The 23,884-nt window shown below is 43.3% G+C and overlaps 1 protein-coding gene across 1 annotated transcript in view; it reads right to left on the reverse strand.

Moving 5' to 3' along the window:
* The window catches only part of Arhgap42 (Rho GTPase activating protein 42), a 216,713-nt gene that overhangs the window by 120,422 nt on the left and 72,407 nt on the right, over positions 1-23,884 (reverse strand). The window contains exon 3 of the mRNA XM_041657183.1: positions 12,645-12,706. Within this exon, the coding sequence (XP_041513117.1) occupies positions 12,645-12,706 (62 nt within the window). The remainder of the gene's footprint in view (positions 1-12,644; positions 12,707-23,884) is intronic.

A 23,884-nucleotide genomic window follows, 5' to 3' on the forward strand; every position in this document is an offset into this window, starting at 1 on the left:
GCAGACACTGCCTGGCTCATTTCCTCTCATTCCATTTCAGAACAGAGGCCACGCGATGATGCAGTTCAAGAAGAAAACACGGGTCAGTGAGTGACTGCATTTGCACATGATGGTCCAGCCAAAGAAGCAAATGAAGTTAAAATGGACAAAATGACCTCAGAGGAAGGAGGACACAAAAGTGAGGCAGAAACACTCTGGGCTAGGTCAGCAGGCCTGACCTGTTCCAGAAATATAATCCCCTTCTCCTGTGGTCCACCATCAGGTCTGTGGTGGTCCTACCAGTGGGAATCTTTTGGAACATATTGAATCATTGCTTCATGAAAGCAGTAAGCGGCACAACATGAAAACTCCTGGCCGGCTGAGCTGGCACTGTGGTGAGATTCCCAGAGGCAGACTGTTGATGGGGTTAGTCTGCGACCTGCCAGTACCATCTTCTACAGTGAGGCATCGCCCTGTGCACTGTTAGCCACAGACACAACCAGAAGGAGTCTTCATGGGGCCCATTGCCCTTCTGCTTGCCTGCTGGAGCTTTGATTGGGCAGTCCCTGTAGACGGGCCGCAAGGTGTCCCCCTACAAACCCAAGGCTAAGCAACTTTCCTTACGTAGTAGCTCTGTGGATTCCATGAGTCACTGTAGAGCATTTATGACAGTACTTGCCACGCACACAAAAAAAGATTGAAGCAGTATGTGTTATCATATTTGACTTTAGCAAACTTATGACAGGGTTGCAAAGGGTTGTACTTATACAAATACTTCATTAGAATGCAACACAGCCAAACCTTCCTGAGATCCCTGCTTACCGTGTGTAAAGAGACATGGATAACTTAGAAGCTGCCTTATTTTATAAGAGCTAAAGCCTTATCGACATGATTAATAACTACCCCAGTTAAGTCAGATGATATCAAGGGATACCCTCAGAGTCACTAGGAATGGCTCCCAATAAATACAAAAGGTCGGTGACTCACAGCTTAATCTATCTGGGAAGGAATGGTGCCATTTAGGGATACAGAGCAGTCTACTGTGGGAGATATCACGAAGTGACCCACAGTGCGGGAGAAGGTCCTCTGCAGTAGGAATCCCTCTGCTCGAAACGTCAACAGTCCTGGTAAAACTCCTCTCCTCTCTGCTCTAGTCACCTGATAAAACAAGCTGCCCAGGAGGCTCTCACAGCATTCGCCTCCTCCCTGCCACTTGTCGCCCCATGCCCCTTGGGGCCAGGATCACATCCTATGTGGCCTCACGTTCCAGTTTCACCATCAAAGCTCCAATTACAATGAGAAGAAGAGCTGTGGAAATACCAAGCTCTCCTCATTTTTACAGCGTGCTTTGCTGAGGCTGGCAATAAAAGCTATTAAAAAATGCTTGTCTGGAAAGAACAAAAGGCAAAGGAAATTAGAGCTATTTAACTGTTGCCAATCAAAATAACGACGCTTCAGATGACTGCATCACCCAGCGTATAAACACACTTTGGGTGGAGTCTTGTTCCTATGACAATCACTGCCCTCCATGTAACGCTGCAGAGTGCACAGAGAGATGTGGTCTTGATGTTTTGACACTCTCTCTCCGACCACAAAGCATGTTCTTACAGCAGTGTCTGCTAAACACACCACATTTCCTACTATGCTCAATGCGCACTGATAAACCTGGAGATTCGTGAAAAAGGCTTCACCACCTACCCTAGTCATGAAACTAGGCTGCAATAGTCACACCTCTGAGGGTGGCGCTGGACAATCAGAAGCAAGAAGTATGAGCAGGATGGGGAGGGGGTGGGAAGGAACTCGACCCACTCAAGCAATAAGGTGGTCTCTCCAGGTCAACGTAGGGCATGCAGCACCTGGAGTTCACCCCAGAAGCCTGGAAACTGAGCTTGGTGATGAGTGAGGGTAAGTCCCAAAATTTGGAGGTGGATCAGGAACGCAGGTCCTCAGCTACAAAGAGAATCCAAGAGCAGCCTGTTTAAATAAGGTACTCTCTCCCTCCCCCTCAGAGGGGACAAGGCCAGACCCATCAATATTCCAGCATGAATAGACCACACATACACACACCGCCCAGCATAGAGCAATTGGCAGTAGTATTTGCTTGGGGAGGAACAGTCACTTTTATTCAAAGGGGTAACCATTGGTAAGCTGCCCATCATTGCGTTCTCATTAAACCCAGTGAGATATAGACATGGAATTAGGAGAAAAATGTGGTTAAAAAAAAGGAAGATTCCAGAAGGAGTGGAAGCAAAATAAGAGAGAGAAAAAGGGTGATGAATATGATCAAAATACATTTTATATATATATATATATATATATGAAATTGTCAAAGAATAGAAAATGGCCATGCAAATGATTTTTAAATACATTTCTGAAACACACGCAAGCACACGCACTTAGACACACAAAACAAGGGCTCAAACACATGTCTGTTCACCCACGTTCACATCAGAACTGTTCCCAAAACTTTTAAAACCAGAAACAATCCAATGTCTTTGGTGAAGGCTGACCATGTGAAGTGTGTATTCATACACAGAGAGAATATCCAACCTCGAGGGAGCAGGGATTCTGGCCCATACACAACATGGAGAAATCTAAAATGTGAAGAACAAATGCTGATTTAGTTTGTCTCTGTGAGGAAGGAGGAAGAGAAAGCAGGTATTTGGTGGGAAGGATTGTTCAACAACAAGAGTTGAGAGCACAGTCGTGCTCTACGGGAGACTGAAGCACAGTAACATGCACAGAACACCACTGAACTACTCACTTAGATGGCTAAGATCATCAGTAATATGTTCAAATATGTTCAGACAAATAGAGGCTGGAGAGACGGTTCCAGAGTTAAGAGCACCTGCTGCTCTTGCAGAGAACTGGAGTTTGGTTCCCAGCAATAAGCAACAAGGGGTGCAGGGGATTCAATGCTCTCTTCTGGTCTCCTTAACTCTCACATACCTATAAACAAACACACACACAAGTACACATAGACATATACATATACATATACACACACATACATATAAATGCATGCACATAATATACATATAAATGTATGCATGCATGCACAAACATATACATATATATGTACAAACACACTCGCACATACATAAATATACACATACATACAAACATGCATGCACATGTACACACATACACACAAGCACACATACATATACATGCATACATATACATGCACATACATACACATATACATACATGCATGCACACACAAATCCATGCATATATTCATGCATTTACATACTCACAAGTACACATGCATTGATGCACAAAACACAGATACATATACACATACGCATATGTACATATATGTATGCACACACATATACACAGAAATTCACACACATGCACGCACATATACATACATAGATATGAACATACATGCATACATGTGCACATGCATAATACACATACATAGACACATAAAAACAAATAAAAATTTACACATAAAATATCTACAGCAAGCTGGGCGGTGGTGGCGCACGCCTTTAATCCCAGCACTCGGGAGGCAGAGTCAGGCAGATCTCTGTGAGTTCGAGGCCAGCTTGGTCTACAAGAGCTAGTTCCAGGACAGGAACCAAAAGCTATGGAGAAACCCTGTCTTGAAAAATCAAAAAAAAAAAATATCTACAGCAATTAATAACGTTGTTTCTATATTTCCTTCTTGGAATCATTTACCCTGGTTTCCTGCACCTCTTAGAAGTAACACATCCACTATAGAATGGCAGCAACTTGTGTACAGGAGCTAAGCTCAGAGCAACACATTCATCTTAGATTCTATTTAAAAAAAAGTCACAGAAAAAGGGGAGGAACAGATGTACAAGCCAGATAGAAGAGGGCTGCTGTGAAACAGTCCCTCCAGAAATATCTGCATAAACAAGACAATAGCAATATCAGTGGACATAAGAGTATAGGTGGGGAAAATTCTCATGCCATCCTACTCCACACCAAGGACTGCTGGGAGAAGGAGAATTAGCCTCTCCGGGGAATAAACTCCTTTATTGGTTATTCAATGCAGAGTGGTGGTCAGCCTTTAACCCATAGCACAACAAACAAACAGTACTTACATAAAGATGTGGGAGAATGCTCCTGTACACTGTAAAGATGGTAACTCATATAAAATGCTGATTGGCCAGTAGCCAGGCAGGAAGTATAGGAAGGGAAACCAGATGAGGAGAATTCTGGGGAGAGAATTGCCACCTAGACACAGATAAAGCAAGATGAGAATGCTTACTGAGAAAAGATACCAGGCCACATGGCTAAATACAGGTAAGAATTATGGGTTAATTTAAGTTGTAAGAGGTAGTTAGTAACAAACTTGAGCAATAGACCAAACAGTTTATAATTAATATAAACCCTTGTGTGTTTATTTGGGACTGAATTGAGGTGGAACTGGGCGGGTCAGAAACTTCCATCTACAAATGGTGCCCAAACGTTTGCCAAGAATTTCCGCAATAAAGCCTGAGAACGCTTTAAAAAAAAGATTCTAGACAGATAAGAACAGTGTCAAGTGCAGCGTATTGGTAACCGTCTTTCTCAGGTGGGCTTTGTTTGTTAGAGCCTAGCAGAGGCGCAGCTCCTCCAAGAGAGGCTTCCTGACTCAGTGTCAGTGGCAAAAACATGGCAGCTTTTTAAAGAGGCTCTGCCACAAAACACTTAAATGGTATTTAGGAGCAGCTGGTATCAGGCTTCTTGGCATGAACCTAGAAACTCCAGAGCTGTAACAACAAATGTGGCTCCCACTACCACCTCCACCAGGAAGCTAGACTCTCTAAAAGCTAAGGAATCTGGTGGAGCCAGCTACCAAAACTGCAGCTTTAATCCCAGTCATATCTCTTAGCAGAGTCAAAACTCTCCTGGTCAGAAAGTGATTACAGATACACAAAAAGACAAATTTAGCTTCAAAAAGCTAAGGAATCTGGTGGAGACAGCTGCCAAAAGTGCAGCTTTAATCCTAGTCATATTTCTTAGCAGATTCAAAACTCTCCTGGTCAGAAAGTGATTACAGATACACAAAAAGACAAAATTAGCTTAAAAAAAACAAAACTCTAAATAGTTTACAGTGTGTTTATGCTTAAAAATAAACGTAGGCTTGGGACAGAAAAGAAAAATGATAGAGGAAGTCTTTTAAAAAAAGAAAGAAATAGAGCAGTCAGGTGTGGCAGAACACTCCTTTAATCTCACCACTTGGGAGGCAGAGGCAGGCGGATCTCTGTGAGTTTGAGGACAGTCTGGTCTACAGACTGAGTTCCGGGACAGCCAGAGCTATACAGAGAAACCCTGTCTCAAAAAACCAAAAAATTAAAAAATAAGAATAAAAGAAATAGAGAAAAAAAAGCCACATAAAGATGGAAAGTACAGAGAGATTCTGGATACTGTATGTTATTGTGTTGTCTTTGAATTGTTTGACTGCTGAAGAAGAAGCAACAGCTGCTAAAATACATTTGATTATAAATGCTGCCAGATTAATCCAACCTATATATTTTGAAAATGCCTAGACTTCAAAATTTAAGTTAAAAGATATGTTACCGTGGAGAAATTTTGCTTTCATTTCCACAGGAAATGAGAGGCTGTGGATTCATTCTTGGTTAAGAAAAATAAGGTTTGGCTAAGCAGTTGTGGAGTACACCTTTAATCCCAGCACTCGGGAGACAGAGGCAGGTGGAAAGCCAACATGATCTGCATGAGCTAGTTCTAGGACAGGCTCCAAAGCTACAGAGAAACCCTGTCTCGAGAAACAAAAAACAAAACAAAAAAAATGTAAATAAGAATATTAATTTTAAAACAAAAAAGCAAGAAAAAAAAAACAGGTCTCCTGTCTCCCCCACTCCCACATCATCTTCAATCTTCATTCATCTTAGTGGCATTGGGAGCTGTGGTGTGTCATGCAGTAAACTCTTTTGTCCAAACAGCTTTACTTGTAAATGCTCATTGTGTAATGTGTTGTTGGTCAGGCTCAAGGCCTCTGGCTTCTGATATAGCAACAACAATGGACTCCCGTGGAAACTACTCTCAAAAGTCCTGTTGTTGCCCTGAGTCAGGGAGACTCTGTAGCTATGGTTCTGCAAGACCAGTCCCTACACGTACTCCAGCAGGTATAGATAGGGTAAATATTGGGTAGTGCCCACTCTAAGCCCTGGATGTCTGCCTGGATCATAGCTGAGTTGGTCAGTCTGGACTGCTGAGACCACCCCCTCAGGTGAGGAGAAGGGCCAGCTCTCCCTTGCAGGCAGGCATAGTCGGCTGTGGGGGAATCTATTATCCCAGGACTGGCAATGGGAAGGGTCAGCTCTCTGGTAAGTGGCGGAGGCCAGCACAGCACAGCCCTAGTATTAAAAGGGTTGATTCTAAAAGACATTCTAAACTACATCCATTACTGTCATTGTAGAAGCCAGCAGTGATAAGCTAAATAGAAACAGACCACCCAAAGGAAGCTCTTTACTTCCAACCATTATCACCTGCCACTGTAGGACTCAGCCATCAATAAGTTTAATGGAGGCCCGAGTCTCAGTAGTTTACCCTGAATCAATACCTGGATGTAGGAAGAACCACAAACTGAGATTACCAGAGCATCACCCAAGAACAGACCATCCAAAGGAAATTCCTAACATCCCAACTGTTGTAGATAGGATCACCTGCCAGCACACACTCACCAGGATACCCCTAAACAAATGTCAGCCAATCAGGGGTCCTGAACCTTAGAAATCCCTCACCCCCACCTTTACTACTATAAAAACCCAACCCTAACTGAACTTGGGGCTCTCTGATTATTCCACACACTGAGAGACAAAGTTTGCAAACTTGTATGAAATAAAGGCTCTATGATTTTACAAATGGGACTCGGTCTCCTTGTTGGTTTTGGGGGAACTTCGTGGATCTGCGCATAAGATCATCAGGGAAATAATTATGGTAAATTTACACAATCAGATGGTAGACACATACAGCTATGAAGCAAACACTGACTTGAAAATGAAGTGGCAATGTGACAGAAATTTCTCAGTCCTGCCTGTCTTTAAATCCCTAAACCCATTTCTGAAAGACCATCCAGAGAGCAAGTCTCATTCCTGAACATCCTTAGCAGTCAGCTCCATCTCAAGCTTCTCCTCATTAGTTCTTGGCTCCAGCCCTTCCACACCTCCAACATCCCATGCTCTCTCTCCAGCCTCCTTCCTCTGTACTCAGGGTCAAGATCAGAGCTCTGCAAACTAGTTGCACTCACATTGCACACCCACAATCCTAGCACCACTGAGCTGCCCTGTCCTCACCTCTTTAGAGTGTGCATCAGCACCTGACACCAGCTCTTTCCCCTGTGTAACCTCTGTCTACACCAGCTGTACAGCAGAAATTACTTCAGCTCCTTGCTGTGCTCTCAGCTCGCTGAACAATACTCAGTTCAGAGAAAGACACTATAAATGTTTGCAAAATGTGACTACTTCCATTTTCAATGATTCCCCATGCCCTGGAAATTGTTTATAGTCAACATACAAAACAATGTGCTTCATCATGATAGTCCCATACATGTGTAAATTGTACTGTTACCATTTGTTGTTAACCACCTCCCCTCCCACTGTCCCCTTCCTCCCCAAAATGGTTGCTCTTCTCCTTTCAGACATACCTACAGACATGCCTACATATATGCATGCCTTTCTTCTTTCATAAGCATTATATATACCTACACACATACACACACACATACCTCTAAATTCTGCATATGAGAGAAAACATTCAATATTTGTCTTTTGGAGTAGAACTTATTTTGCTTATCACACTACCATTAGGGAGAAGTCGTTAAAGAATACATGGGATTTCTATTTATTATTTCTTATAACTAATTCAAAATATGAAAGGAATATTTACGAAGGCTTTTGCTCTTCTCTTGGTGATTACCAAAGCTTTCCCTTGCCGTCTACAGGAAATGGATACAGTGACTGTGTTTTCATCAGAAGGAAGACGATGCCTTTGCTCTCTGGAGAAGAACAGCTGTGTCGCTCATTTCTGAATGTATATCATTGACCTATCAGCCGACACGTTCCAAAAACCCACTGATTTGTTAAGCTGTTTAAAGCTTCCTTCCAGAGCTTCCTCCTTGGTGTTTTCTTGTGTACTGTGTAAGCACTAACTGTTTGTTTTCCCTGCACTTGAAAATTAAATTCCCTGTGTAAGCATTAATTTTCGTAGCAACTTTACATTTACCTCATAACATCAAAGTATATTTTTGTGCTACCTAAGTATCAAAGAGCAGACTCCAATCATAGTTTACTAATACAGCACCGACTAGCAAACACACAACACTAGCAATAAATAAACAAGAATGGTGATCCTGCAGAGCACATGAAAGGAAGTGCTGGAGAGGTGGTTGAGAGGTTATTGTGTCTATGGTGCAAACATGAGGGGCAATGATAGAATGTCAGAAGAGCTGTCATACCGACATGGTAGGTTGCAGCCATAATGCCAGCGTTCCTATGGTAGATGAGGGAGAGTCAGGAGAACTCTCGGAAGCGCTGGGTCTGCTATCCAGGACAGAGTGTTGGAACAAGAGATTAGTTCCACACATGATGGAAGGTGAAGGCCAACCCCCAGTTTGTCCTCTGACCTCCATGCATAAGCCAGCACTCACACACATACAGAGCATACAAGTGCACACGCATACACTCACCCCACAAAGGAGAAAATAGGAAATGGTAAAAGCTAAAATTGTCCAACATGATGAATAGTTTTTTGTGTCCAAAGTAAAGGCTATAAACCCTACAAGATAAAGAGCAAAGAAGAGAGACAAGAGGCCCAAGTGCTGTGTCCGTTTGGAAGATGTCATTGGGAATGAGAACACTACATCTGTAATCAGTAAAAACCCTGCCCAGGGAGTTGTACTGAAGGAGCGAAACAGAAACGGTAATTTGCAACACCATATACAATATATATAGTGATGAGAAAAAAAGTCATAACATATGAAAGCTCCTCACTGGCATGTCCTGTTTGAAATGGGTCATGATAGTGCTATCCATCCGGGAGAAGAGTGGCTTAAAACCCTTCCTGAGAGTCAACAATTGTAAATCAACAGGTTGAATACATAGGTCTTGGGAGACAGGAAGGTATAGAAAGATTGGGTGTTTATTTTCATGTATCCGTTTACAAATCTTGAAATTCAGCAATTTTATATATAACCATGAAAATAATAACCATCAGGATGTTCGTCACAATGAAAAGTATCATGTCTGAATCTTCCTATAAATAGAATGCTACGGTAAAAATATATTTTAAAGTTAATACCAACTTAGTCTTCTGTGTATTACCAGGAACAGAAAATAGCTAACAACATACTCCCTGAGTTTTAGAGAGGAAAAGGAGAATTTTGCAAACGTTCTTCTGGGAGCCTGCAAGGAATACAGAGGAAAATTGCCTTTATCTTCCATTACTTGCCTTCCTTACACTCCAACACAGAAGTGTTAAATGAGCAGTAAAATGCTTGCAGGTAGCCTGCCAAAACGGGTGTCACTGACTGACCACTATACAATTTCTATACAGAGGTATTTTTAGAATTTTAACATGCTCTTAGCTGCCATTACGAGTCTTAAGTCTCCATAATATGAATACTTTGAAATATTTCCCCAAATCCTAGCAAATGTTCTCATTCTTCCTGCTCTCTAGACTAACAACTTCTACTACTGCAAGAAGGGGAAAAAAAGAAAGAAGGGAAGGGAGAAGGAAAGAGAGGGAAGGAGGGAGGGAGGGAGGGAGGGAGGGAGGGAGGGAGGACAAGCAGGCAAACCAGCAGATGTTACAATCTGGCTGGGCCCTAATCTAAGTCCCTCCACAGTATGTAAAACAGTGGTTTGCTCAGAAAGTGCTTCAACCTGACAGCTTCCAGTTTAGAAGAAGCATTTGAGCTTGGAGGATGAAGAATGATCCTGTAATTATGAGCACATAACAACAGTACCACCCATCTGGCCCTACCCACAAGGCACCACCTGATAAATCACTAGTCCTCAAAGTAGAAAGGTGCTGGACTAAATTGGAATTGGGAGAGCCTATAGGCACACTAAAGTCATATCAAGGAGACCAGTTCTGTGAGCAAATATGCATACACACACACACACACACACACACACACACACACACACACAAAACCAAATGTGGCAATTCTCTTTGACAGACCAAGCTAGGGCTAAAATCGTATCCCCTCTGCAGCTGTAAGGCAGAATAAAGCCCTTGGTCTTTTAAACTGCTTTCTGTTGGGGTGTTGTCACAGCAATAGAAGTGAAATGACAACAAGCACCAGAAGCTGTAACTACCACTGCTGAGTGGTGAGGGACTGAGGGTGATGTACCACCATCCCTAAAGTACCCTTCTTGTCTCTTCAGAGAACTCCAATCAGGAGATAAAAAGCACCCAAAATGGAGACAAAAGACGGAATTTAATCTATGTAGGACACTGAGATATTCTTTACATTTATTCTTTAATTTCAGGAAAATCTATTTCATTACAGTGTTGGTATAGAGGCTTGCATATTTAAAGTGTCTTTTTTAGTTTTTTTATTAATTAACTTTGTTTTATTTATTTTACATATGAATCACACTTCCTCCTCTCCTCCAGTTCCCTCCGCTCTCCCTCACCTCCCAACTATCCCCTTCCCCACTCACCCCTCCTCCACACAGAAAGAGACAGGCCATCCATAGGTGCCAACAAAGTTTGCCTGTCACATCAAGTTGGGACAGGACCAAGCTCCTCCCCCGTACCAAGACTGGGCTAGGAAATCCTGCATGCAGAACAGGTTCCCAAAAGCCAGCTAAAGGAACCAGGAAGAGGCTATGATCTCACGGCTAGGAGCCTCAAAGTCAGACCAAGCTACAGCTGTCACACACATGCACAGGGCCTAGGTCAGTCCCATGCAGGCTCCCCAAGTCCAGAGTCCATGAGCTCCCATGAGCTCAGGTTGACTGTCTCTGTGGGTTCCCCTGTCATGATCTTGACACCCCCACCCCCTCATACAATCCCCGCTCCCTTTTTTCAGCAAGACTCCCAGAGCTCAGCCCAGTGCTTGGCTGTGAATCTCTGCATTTGCTCCCATCAGTTACTGGATAAAGGCTCTCTGGTGATAATTAGGGTAATCACTGATCTGATTACAGGAGAAGGCCAGATCAGGCACCCTCTCCACTATTGCTAGAAACCGTAGCCAGGGCTATCCTTTTGGATTTCTGGGCGGTTGGTTCCCTGGTTCAAAGTTTCTCCCAAACCCTGAAATGCCCCCCCCCCCAACATCAAGAATCTCTTTCATTCCTCTCCCCCAATCCTGCCCCCAACCCAGCTCTCACACTCACCTGCCCAACTTGACCCACCCCATTACACCCCTCTTCCCAGCTCCCGGTTCACCCAGGATATCTCGTCTCTTTCCCCTTCCCAGGGAAATCCATGTGTCCATCTTTGGGCCCTCCTTGTTCCCTAGCCTCTCCGGGCCTGCGAACTATGGACTGGGTATCTTGTACTTTTCTTCTAATATCTACTTAGAAGTGAGCACACGCCATGTCGGTCTCTCTGGGTCTGGGTTGCCTCACTTGGAATAATTTTTTTTTCCAATTCCACTCATTTCATGAGGTTATTATTTTTTACACTTAAGCTTATTTCTAATGGTTAACTTGAAAGCCAGCAAGTATCTCCCTGGTTAAAGGCACTTGCAACAAGCACCTGGTAACCTGTGTTTGATTCCCAAAACTCACATAAAGAAGGAGTGGACCAGCTCTCCAAAGTTGTCCTCTGACCTCCACACAAACACTGTGTTACACTTAGCTTGAACATGCATACAGACATACACACGTCATGGACATATAGACAGTAAAAATAACAATAAAATAAACTTCAAATCCATTGTTCAAAAAAGCTAACTACAGCCATAACAGAAATGTCCGTATTCATGAATGTTTGTCTGGGCACAATGTGCATGCAGGGCCTGAGGCGGGTCGAAGGAGGTGTCAGGGTCCCAGGAGCAAGCATCGCAGATGGCTGGCTGGAAGACACCACATAGGTGCTGAGAACCAAACCCGGCTACTCTACAAGCGTTCTTAACCACTGAACCGACTGACTTTTCAACACCCAAAATTTACAGTAACTTTCTTTTTTGATTTTTTGTTTGTTTGTTGTTAATTTTTAAGATAGGGTCTCACTGTGTATCTCTGGCTGGCTTAGAACTCATTACGTAGACCAGGTGGGCCTTCAACTTCGCAGAGTTTTACTCCTGGGTGCTGAGATTAAAGTCATGTAACACCATACCCAGACTAAATTATAGTTTGTGTAAAGAAGCACTGCCAATAATTGTGACCTAATCTTTTACATAAGCTAACCTATTAGTCTAGAAATATTTTTAAACCCATTTTTTCCAACTAGCAACGTCCCCTTTGCCTTTCGTGACCCCACTCAAATGCCCCCATCTAAAGTCTCATGCTAATAGCCTTTAGTAGACTGTTTTATCCACTTTATTAGTCAGTTCCCCACACACAATATCTTTAAACTTAATTACAGTCAAAGATCTTTTCCAAACTGCATGCAGCATTTACTTTGTGTTTCTAGTTGTGAGATGCTATATGGTTATCTAATTCAGATTTATTCTGTCTTCCAGCATGCTCAAACACAGCAGGATTCGTAAGAAATAAGAACAAACTTACCAGCCTCCGCCTTTCTTCTTCTACGGCAATAAGAAGCCTTGCAAATTCTTTCAGCGATTGAGCTATTTGAAAACAAGACAGAAAGAAAGAAAGGTTTTAATTCTCTTTCAGGGCTAATATTTAATTACATAAGAGCAAACATTACAATGAAAGTAGTTACTAATTTGTATCTTATATTGTGTGATTTTGTTTGTACAGCCATAGAAACAAGCATATAGTAAGAGACCAAAAACTAACAGCTGTGGAGAAGAGGCGCTGTCTCTCTGTGAGCTACTAACTGAAGCCTAGAAGTTTGTCTACAGATCCTAAAACAAATATAGATTACATACTTAATATATGAAACTTACCTAAAAATAGTCCTCTTTCAACAATGGTCTGTGGATATGAAACATTTTTTGTTGCTGTATTTGTTTTCTAAAGATTTATTTATTTATTTATTTTATGTAGTACTCAATCTGCATACACAACTTTAAGCCAGAAGGAGGGCATCAGATCCCAGCATAGAGGATTGTGAGCCACTGTGTGGGTACTGGAAACTGGACTCAGGACCGGGGAAAAATAAGCCAGTTCTCTAAATTGCTGAGCTATTTCTCCAGGTCAAACAGTTTCAAATCTGTAAGAAGCAATGAATGAGGCTGAAGAGACGGCTCTGTGTGAGCCTGCAGACCTAAGTCTGCATCGCCAGCACCCACATAGAAGACTGGGCATGGCCACACATGCCTGTGAACACTGTGTTGAGATGGGAAAATGACAGAAACATGAGGATCCCCGGGGACTCCCTAGCTACCAACTGAGCTAGAAAATGCTGAGATATGGGTCCAGGGAATGCTCCTACCTCAAAGAAAAATGGTGGAAAATAACAGAGGAAGATACCTACATTCTCCCAACCTCATGTGTGCACACAGGCATGTGTGCATGGACACACAAAGACACACGTGTACTTGTGTGTAATACTGTATAGGTATACTTAGTAGCACTCAGTAATTCAAAGCCCCCAACTGAAGTCTATTAGCTCAGGAACATTACAGAAGAAGGAATGGAAAGAGTGTAAGATCTAGAGGAAAATATGGGGGTGCACAAGGGGAGAGCACTGTGGGGTGCACAGGAGAGCACTGTGGGGTACACAGGAGAGCACTGTGGGGTGCACAGGAGGGCAGCACTGTGGGGTGCACAGGAGGGCAGCACTGTGGGGTGCACAGGAGGAGAGCACTGTGGGGTGCACAGGAGGAGAGCACTGTGGGGTGCACAGGAGGAGAGCACTGTGGGATTCACAGGAGGAGAGCACTGTGGGGTTCACAGGAGGAGAGCACTGTGGGGTTCACAGGGGGAGAGCACTGTGGGGTTCACAGGAGGAGAGCACTGTGGGGTGCACAGGAGGAGAGCACTGTGGGGTGCACAGGAGGAGAGCACTGTGGGGTGCACAGAAGGAGAGCACTGTGGGGTGCACAGGAGGGCAGCACTGTGGAGCACTGTGGGGTGCACAGGAGAACATTGTGGGGTGCACAGAAGGGCAGCACTGTGGAGCACTGTGGGGTGCACAGGAGGGCAGCACTGTGGAGCACTGTGGGGTATTGGCTTCACTGTACCCTAACTTCAGCAGCTCTGTGGGGTACACTGTGAGGTGCTGGCTTCCACCATACCCTAACCTGTGGCAGTTGTGTGGCAGTGATTAAACCATCAACATTCATCATTCATCATGGGAAGGGCAGGAAGTCACAAGGTCCCATCCCTCCCTAAGAATTTGTATAGAGCTAATGGATGATGGTAGAGGGAAGTACATTTTCCCTCGACCTGTAAACAAGGGCTCTCTCATCATCTTCTGAGCGACTCTAATAAAATTCACTCGGCCATTTAAAAGACTTGACAGTAAAAGAGGATCCAAAAGAGTGGGAAAAAGACAAAAGAGGGTAAGAAGAAGTCAATATAATCAAAATACATTCTATAAATGTATGAAAAGTGCAGGCCTTTAATTCCAGCTCTGGGGAAGCAGCAGCAGGGAGATCTTTGTGAGTTCGAGGCCAGCCTGGTCTACAAGAGCTAGTTCCAGGATGGGCTCCAAAACTACAGAGAAACCCTGTCTCAAAAAAACAAAACAAAAAAAGTTATATCAAAGCCCACTTTATGACAGTGAAAGGAACAACACCATAAATAAATAAACAAATCTAGCTTTATTTAACTGGGCAATGGTGATGTGCATCTTTAATCCCAGCACTCAGAAGGCAGAGGTAGGAGAATCAACCTGGTCTACAGAGTGAGTTCTAGGACAGCCAAAGATACCCAGAGAAACTCTGTCTAGAAAGAAACAAAGAAAGAAAGATAAGAAGGAAGAAAGAAAGGAAGGAACAAATGAAGGAAGAAAAACCCACCTCATGGATAATTACTATATGCTAAGAAAAATATATCTCAGAAAAGAGAAAGTTTTCTCTCGAGTACAGTGCATATTACATCTTTCTTCCTCTGAGTAAAGAGAGTTGTCGGAACAGGTTGGACAAATTGATCAGCCAAGAGCGTCTGACTTTCTTTCACTGCTGTGCTGCTAAAATATTATGACAAAGCCAGCTTAAGGGAGGAGTTTGTTTCAGAGTTTCCAGTTGAGAAAACAGTCCATCAAGCAGGGAACAGTCCATCAAGGGGGAACAGTCAGTCTGTCATGCAGGGAACAGCCAGTCTGTCAAGCAGGGAACAGCCAGTCTGTCAAGCAGGAAACAGTCAGCCTGTCAAGCAGGGAACAGTGAGTCCATCAAGCAGGGAACAGTCAGCCTGTCAAGCAGGAACAGTCAGTCCATCAAGCAGTTAACAGTCAAAGTCTGTCACGTAGGTAACTGTCAGTCCATCAAGCAGGGAGAAGTCCACCAAGGAGGAAGCAGAAGGAGGCCAAGAGTGAAGCAGTAGTCACAGAAGTGTAGTAATAAGGGCGGCGGGGCTGCGTCCCCGGCACCCAGTCGCCCCCACGGCTAGTTTTACCCAAAATAATTACACGGAAACTGTATTCTTTTAAACACTGCTTGGCCCTTTAGCTCTAGCCCTTACTGGCTAATTCTGATATCCGGATCAACCCATCTCTAATAATCTGTGAGAACCGGTCTTACCGGGAAGATTCTAGCCTAGTCCATCCTGGGTCGGAGCTTCATGGCGTGTGTCTGCCCAGGAGCCGTGAGCATGGCATCTCTCTCAGGCGTCTGCTCCCAAGAGGAGAGCTGTGGAGTCTGAGCTCACTTCCTCTTCCTCCCAGCGTTCTGTTCTGTTTACTCCTCCCACCTATCTTCTAACCAATGAGAGCCAAGCAGTTTCTTTTTATTTAACCAATGACCTTCCTCCATCACAGAAGCAGTGAGTGCTCCTGCCTCTCAGCTTCTTTACTCTACTTTTGTAGTGCAGAATTTACTTAGGGAATGGTGTCACTCACGGTGGCAGGTCGTCCCACCTCAATTAAAGCAATAAAGATACCCCCCCACAAGAAGGCTCAGAGGTCCATCTCCAGGGGAGACTAGATTTTTTGCTAAGTTGCCAATTAACATTATCACAATAGGTGACTAATGGAAAGAGGGTGAAGCAAGGAAGGGAGGGAGGAAGGGAGAAAAGGAAGAGATAGAGACATCACAGCCAGTTACAAACTGGGTAAACAAAGATATACAAATAGCACTCTCATAATATACTAGCTGTGTCAGAAGTAATACACTCATTCATTATAATATGAATATTAAAACTGCTAACTGAATTGCCCTGTGTTGGGAGAATAGCAGACTGGTGTGGCAATTTGAGACAAAGACACATGATGTCAGGAGGTAGTGCCTAAAAATGACAATCAAGGGATAGCAGGACAATCATGGTCCTGGAAAACATAAGACATGGTGGCTTCTGAAATGGTCTTGGGGGTAAATACGTGCAGAGGTGACTGGCGGGAACAGAAATTGGTAGTTTTTGTTAAATGTAATAAAACATAATTTTTAAAACAAATATCAAAATAGGAAGATCCAACAAGTTCTTTATTTTCTAACAGCTGCAAAGCTGGAAGGGCACATAGGATATAGTTCCCCAAAGTTAAATCATATCAATCACAAGGCAGCCAGTGAGGACCCTGGCACAAACAGAGCTTCACAAAGGACAGACCTATTACAGGACAGTCAGGGAGCACCCTGGGACAAACAGGGCTTTACAGAAGAACAGGCAGCAGCAGCAAAGACCCTCTCACTTGTTCAACTCAGAAAGTGACCACAGGACAGGCTCTTGGGTCACCTGCTGAAGCCCACAGGCTCCATTAGGAAACCCACAAAAGTGTGGCTGCTTTAAATGAGAGTTTGGTCTCCAGGAAGAGGCAACTCAGATTCTTATTTTGGGTTCCCACTGGCTCTCCCTGTTCAAAAGAGACTGATGCCATTTTCTACTACATTTGAACTGCTCTGTTTTCCATATAAATACTATTTATAAACTCGGCAAGATAATAGCTGATTATAATATGAATGAGGAGACAAATTTTAATATGCAAAAGAAATTGAATGTCTGGTTCCCCACAACAAAAACCGCCCACCCTCCAGCAGTTTTGGGGATTTGGACCCAATCTGACAATAAATTTTGTTCCCTCTTTTTCTTTTGTTGAGTTTGCAGGGAAAAGTCTTTAAAAAAATAAAAGAAATATAACTGTTCTTTTCAAATATTATAAAGCCGGTTCCATTTAAAAATACTTATTTTTGGCCCAAATGAGGATATTGTGTTCTTTGAGAAAGTAAGCACATGGGAACAATGGCTATTCATCTCACAAATTGGTTGGTGGGCCACCAACTACAGAAGCATGTAGCTAAAGCTTTGGGGTTTTTCATTAACACATTGCTAGAAGAACAACAACAACAAAAACAAAAACAGACAAGAGTCCCACAAGGCAGCATAGAAATCTCGTTATTATGCAAACTAGATTTTAGGAGAACAGGTTCCTGGGAATCCCAGTCACCAACCCCAAAGTTGAACAGGACACTGTCAGAATCTTGGTAGATAAAAGAATTAACAGGCAAACAAGCAAGGCCAGGCATGCGAGCAAAGGACTAGTAGACACTTCTCACTTGTGGACCTATAAACAGCAGACAAAACATGAGCAACGTTCAGGACACTTATCCACCAAAGAAATACAAATCAAAAGTGCCTTGAGATTCTATTTATCCCATCAATCAGAATAAATACAAGTGATGCGGTGGTTAATGCAACCCCTGCACACTGCTGGTGAGAATAAACCATTGCATCCCTTGAGAATCAGTATAGAGTTTCCTTCGAAACACCAAAAACAGAACTCCCACATGACCTCGTTATATTACTGTGTGTCTGCACTGAAGGAGGCTGAGTCCTCATAGAAGAGACACCTGCGGATCCACATTTATTGAAGCACTAGTCACAATAGTATCAAACCACTGGGGTGTCACATGCATTTATACACAGAACAGCTGTACTCAGCCATTAAGAACCACACCCTTTGCAGCAAAATAGACAGAGCCAGACATCATGCTATGTAAAGCATGCCAGGCACATAATGACAAGCACCCCATGTTTCCTCTTACTTGTGGAAACAGGAATATTTTTTTAAAAAGAAACCCAGGACGGACTACCTGAGAGGGCTAAGAGGACCAGGGATGGAGGGTCGGGGTGGGAGCGGGTAAGAGAGTAAACCTGGGAGGAAAGGTTTGAGCAAATGCTTGCTACAGGCTTACATGAAAATCTCAATGAGACTTATGAATATAGATGACCAATATGCATTAAAACAATTCATTAAACACTACTTAAAACAAAGAACATGAAAACTATAGGATGCACACTATACTCCAGACCTCAAGTAGGAGGCTTGCGCCATTTTTTCAAAAGTGTCATCTAGGCAAAAGCTAAAGGTGGATAATTATATAGAAATTACTAATACCCATACAGAAAATCTGCTTATGGCCTTTCATATTTTATTTATTGATACTTACTCTCTAGTTGAAGGCTAGCATCTAATGTAATAGTCATTACAAATATGAACCACACCTATTTCATGATGGGAACTTGATTTAGCGCAACTTCTTCAAAAATGTTACTTACTAGACACTGGCTTTCCCACCAGTAAAAACGATTTGAATCCATAAATTAGAACAACATATCTGCACAGTATATCCAATGTACAAGAATAAAATAGCAGCTCTTAGTTTCGGATGAAAAAAATGTCATAAAAAAGATAAGCCAGTGTCTACCTCAGAAAGCTATGCAGCTCTCTACATTCCTGCCACCTGAATAAAATTTTCCTGGCAGTATTCATCACTAATAATTCTTCCCCTTCCTGTTCATCTGCAGAGCAGGATTCCTGGCAAACAACCAAGAAAGTTTCCCATATAAATTTTAACTGCACAATTTTTGGAGGTCACAAATATTGTTATACACACCGCTTTTATTTTATCTCCAAAACATAAAATTGGCAAAGCCCTTTGGAAACTAGTGAAATCTATTCTTTAAGTGTGATTGTGAGAGGCCACGTGAGTGTAACAATAATCACCGAGGCAACGTCAAATCCCATCCTAGATGGTGATACAGTGCAGTGATGGCCTGGACACAACTGCCAAAAATGTCCATTCTCCATCATTTCTAAATGTCCAAAATCTCTTTTGGAACCTGCGCTTTTAAGCAAGCTGAAATTCACCCAGCTATTTTTATTTTTTAAGAAGAAAGCCTGTTAAGTGTCTGTAGTGAAAATGAGAGAGAGCCAGGTATGGTGGCTCATACTTGCAATCCCATCGCTCCAGAGACAGAGGAGGAAATATCAACTGGGATTTGAGGCCAGTCTGGGATCCATGCTGAATTCTAGGACAGCCTGCTACAGGGTGAGACTTCTCAAAACCAAATAGGGCTGTAGGGATGGCTCAACAGCTAAAAATACCTGCAATCAAGCCTAATGACCTGAGTTCAAAACCCAGCACCCTCGTGATTGAAGGCCAAGACAAATCCTGAGCATAGTCCCCCGAGCTCCACGTAGGACATGTACACCTCCCACATACATATTAAATAAATAAACTTAAGGCCAAAGCAGAATTTGCTACTCATTGTTGATGTAACTAGATGGTCACATACTCTCTATTTATGTTTCCGTCAGTGTGAGCTTTACATATTTTTAAACCATAACAGCAAAATGTTGCCCTAAATTTTTCAGAAGTCTGTCCTCCATTGGAAATGACACCCAAACAAAAGCAAAGATCACCAGCTCAGTACCACACACAACCACAACCTGCTGTGTCATTTTACTAGAGTAAGCTCATCCCTTGCAGTTTTCAGATGAGCTACAGCCAAGAACTAAGTGATCTATTTCACTGAGTCCAAAGGAAAACCCAAAAATCTGTAGAAGTGTGTATAGGTTGAACTGAGCTCATGCAACTACATTTTATAAGCCCAGGCGTGACTTCAGCAATAGTCAGGAAGCAAGCAACAGGGCTGTGGAGCTCTGTCTCGGGAATGCTCTGAACTGATTCTCATACAAAGGAAGAGGACACAGTTCAGTGGTGAGCACAAATGGGTGAATAACTTGTATGTCCCCAAAACTGTCCACACCAAAAAAGTAAAAATAGCATCAGTGTACAAAGGCAGATGACCCTGTAGGCCACATGTGAGTTGTATGTTACACTGCAGACACATGCAGGAACTTACATAGGATTCTGAGGGGTTCATGTCAGGGACAGCTACTGAGAGAATTCTTTATCTTTGAATAATTATGAAACTCATGAGTAGCAAAGACAGAAGTGTTGTCAAATCGCAAAATACTTTGAATGTTGATCAATTTAATCTCAGTACAAAATAACAAACACAACCTGCTTGAGGTATGCCTGAATAGTAAATATTGTGTCATTATTTATTAATAATATTAAAACCAGCCTGCCTTTCCCATCAGGTACTGGGTATCTTTGGTCAATGACTGCAATGAACATCTCTAGTGACAGACTACCCACCCTGCCATACGGACCTTATTTATGACGACAATCCTAGTTGCTATTTTCTGGAAGCTGCAACATCAAATAAGACTTTTTCATTCTCCACAGAGACCTATTCCCAAAGCCATTAAGTTGCTTCCTAAACTAACAGCGGCATCAAGGAGGGAGGGGCCGTGGAGGTCAGGGTAGGAGTATGAATGGCCTCTGACAAATGCTGGCAGGTTCCCACAAGGCACATTAGAACTCACAGACGTTCCTCTTCCAACACTTCACAGAATCCAAGGTCTCTCTCTCACACACACACACTCACACGCACACACGCACGCATACACGCACATACACACACACTCACACACGCACGCATGTGTGCACATACACACACACACAAATAAATAAATGTAAAAAGTATTTTATTTTTTGAAGGCGGGGTTTCTCTGTAGCTCTGGCTGTCCTGAAACTCACTCTGTAGACCAAGCTGACCTCAAATTCACAGAGATCTACCTGCCTCTGCCTCCTAAATGCTGCAATTAAAGCCATGCGCCACCACGGCCCAGCTGTAAAAAGTATTTTAAGTGTTTAATATTATGGCATAGATTCCTAATTAAATATTAAATAACCATAAATTCACAGACTACAAGTGAACAGGATAGCAGGACAGCAAAAGTGAACTTGTACCCAGCTGACCTAGTCTTCCACACAGAGTCGGGAATGCCCTGGTCCCCCACATCTTAGGACTTGTCTTTTACTGTCAATCACACGGGCCTCGCTTGTCTGAGTTACCCTCAGATGGTAATTCAGACTCCAAACAGGATCCATCAGGGAGTACTCTCTTGGAGTCCGAGTTCATTTCCTTGAATTCAATTTTCCCTGCACCCCCACACCAGACTTCTGAGACATTTGGAAGAGTTGCACCCTGGGGACCAGTATCTTGGTAAATCCCCAACTGCTATCTCTAATGCTTTCCTCCACACCTGGGTTGTGGTGTCTCCAAGGTTCTCAAGCACCTATAACATCAATCAGCAGACCTATAAGTGTGCCTGCCGCTGTATATCTGGGCTGAGATCTGTAATTCATGACCAAAGTTCCACCTTCCACCCTTTTCTGGTCTAACTGGATACTTGGTTCAGTTTCACTCATACTCACTGGCCTTAACATACGGGTTCAAAAAAAGAAAGTAAGCTTGAGATCTGATCTTTAAAGGGAGCCTACTATGGACTGGGGATGCAGCCCAGCTGGCACAGGCCTTTCTAGCCTGCATGAACCCTGGATTCCAGGGCTCCCAACCCATCACCACCCAGAACTGCATAAACCCAGCCTGGTGATGCACGCTCACGAACCCAGCACTCAGGAGGTGAAGGCAGAAGAATCAGAAGTTGAGTAATCTTCAGCTACACAGTGAGTTTGAGACCAACCTGGAGACACATGAGACTTATCTCTGAGAGAGACAGACACACAGAGACAGAGAGCGACCAGGACCAGGAGAACTGGCTGTTACTGCTCCCTGTAATCAGTATTACCTATAAAAAATGAAGAAATTCTCCTTCCTCAAAGAAGAAAGTGGCAATGGATGTGCAGAAATAACGTTATGCTATATCCTTAAAGCTTTTTTTCTTAGTGAAGGCCTTTCCTGCTGTGAAAGTACTGAACAGACTGGAGCATTTGACACTTTGGCAGAGGGCCTGGATTTTGCTCCCAGAACTCACAGGGCAGCTCCCAACCTCCTGTAACTCACGCTCCGAGGACTCTAATGCCCTCTTCAGACCTCCACAGACACTACACCTCTCTGCACCTCTTTGGTGCACATACGTATGTATGAGGCCAAAACACTCAAACCCATAAAATAAATCTTAGAAAAAAGAAAATGCTAAACAAGAAGAAAAGTATGTTTGAGAGTTCAGTTACATATGTGTGCGTTCTGGGCTTACATACATATTTGTCACATGTTTATTATACAAATGACCAAATTTTGACAAATGGATATGTAGAAATATGAGGAGTAACCTCTCAATGCCAGAGAGTTAAACTTAGTTTCAGCAGAGATTTTCTTGGGTGTCATCACTTTACATGAGTTTCCTCCAAATTCTCAAGCCGTTTAGTTGAGATCTTGCCAGCATTATGCGTATCAAGTTCACAAGACAAAATTCAAGAACTTAGTGGAACTCATTGCTTTGTGTCTAGTGTTACACAACGATCTAATGTCCACCTGTGATTTGAAGCATTAGCTTCATTTCATAGAGGAGAATGAAGAGAAGGCTAGAGGGCTGGACAGCTTGTCCCACAGCCCCAGGATAAATGGGTGAGAAAGCAGATATTTAATTTAATCAATTCCAAACTCTTCCTGCCAACCGTGATTGCAAGGGGACAACAGTGTCTGTCTACAATCCTGCCAGGTAAGAGGAGAAAAGAACTGTCATATTTAAAGACAATAATCCAGGAGCTGTTGCACTCCGAGAGTGAGTAGGCACCCTTCCGGCCTGAGGGAACCCATTGGGAATCTATTAATGACAACCACCCACTAACACCTACTACACACACCCACCCCACCAGGCTTGCTGCCATCAGAGCCCACCTCCCAGCTAGCATCCCTTCACATTCTGCAGCCCCACTCACACTTCTCCTGCTTACCACCCCCCCCCCACTCCCGGCAATCCTCAACAACCTCTGCCTGCCCAGCTTCACTGTTCCACAATCTCCCAACCCACTGTAACCTCCTGGCTGTGATCCACACACTCGCAAGGACACTAAAGTTCAAGCTCTCTAACCCGGTTGGTTTGCATTTCTGGCAAATCTTTTATTCAACCCTAGTTTACTCCAAATCTTATTTCCCATAGAGGCTATCTCAAAAGAATGTTCCTTCTCAAGACCCAGCCCAAAATTCCCCTCCTTCTCACAAGATGTCCCGGCCTCCTGCTCTCAGAGAGACATCAGGAGCTGTCTCCTCTTCTGCACTGGCTGCTCTTCCACTTCTGACCCTTCCTCTCTGGAGCTGACAGCTCCCCCTTTGAGCTTTTCATTTTACCACAAACCCTGCTTTCCCATTTCTCCCCTACCCCCATTACCCTGTCACCTTTCCCTCCTCACACAGTGTCCTTGGTTTCCCTCAGGTGCTATCATAAAATATTCTAAGAAAAAGCAACTTAGGGGAAGAAAATGCTTTGTTCCAGCTCATATTATAGTCCATTATGGAGGGAAGTCAGGACAAGACTCAAGCAGGAACATGAAGCAGAAAGCACAAAGGAAGGCTGCTGGCTCTGTTAGACTCACGCTCAGTCTCCATGTCACACCGAGATGATAGTGAAATAAACCTCTGAA

Source organism: Microtus oregoni, unplaced genomic scaffold, assembly GCF_018167655.1.
Source record: "Microtus oregoni isolate MIOR12 unplaced genomic scaffold, Mior012 000008F_ref0000371, whole genome shotgun sequence".
Lineage (NCBI taxonomy): Eukaryota > Metazoa > Chordata > Mammalia > Rodentia > Cricetidae > Microtus > Microtus oregoni.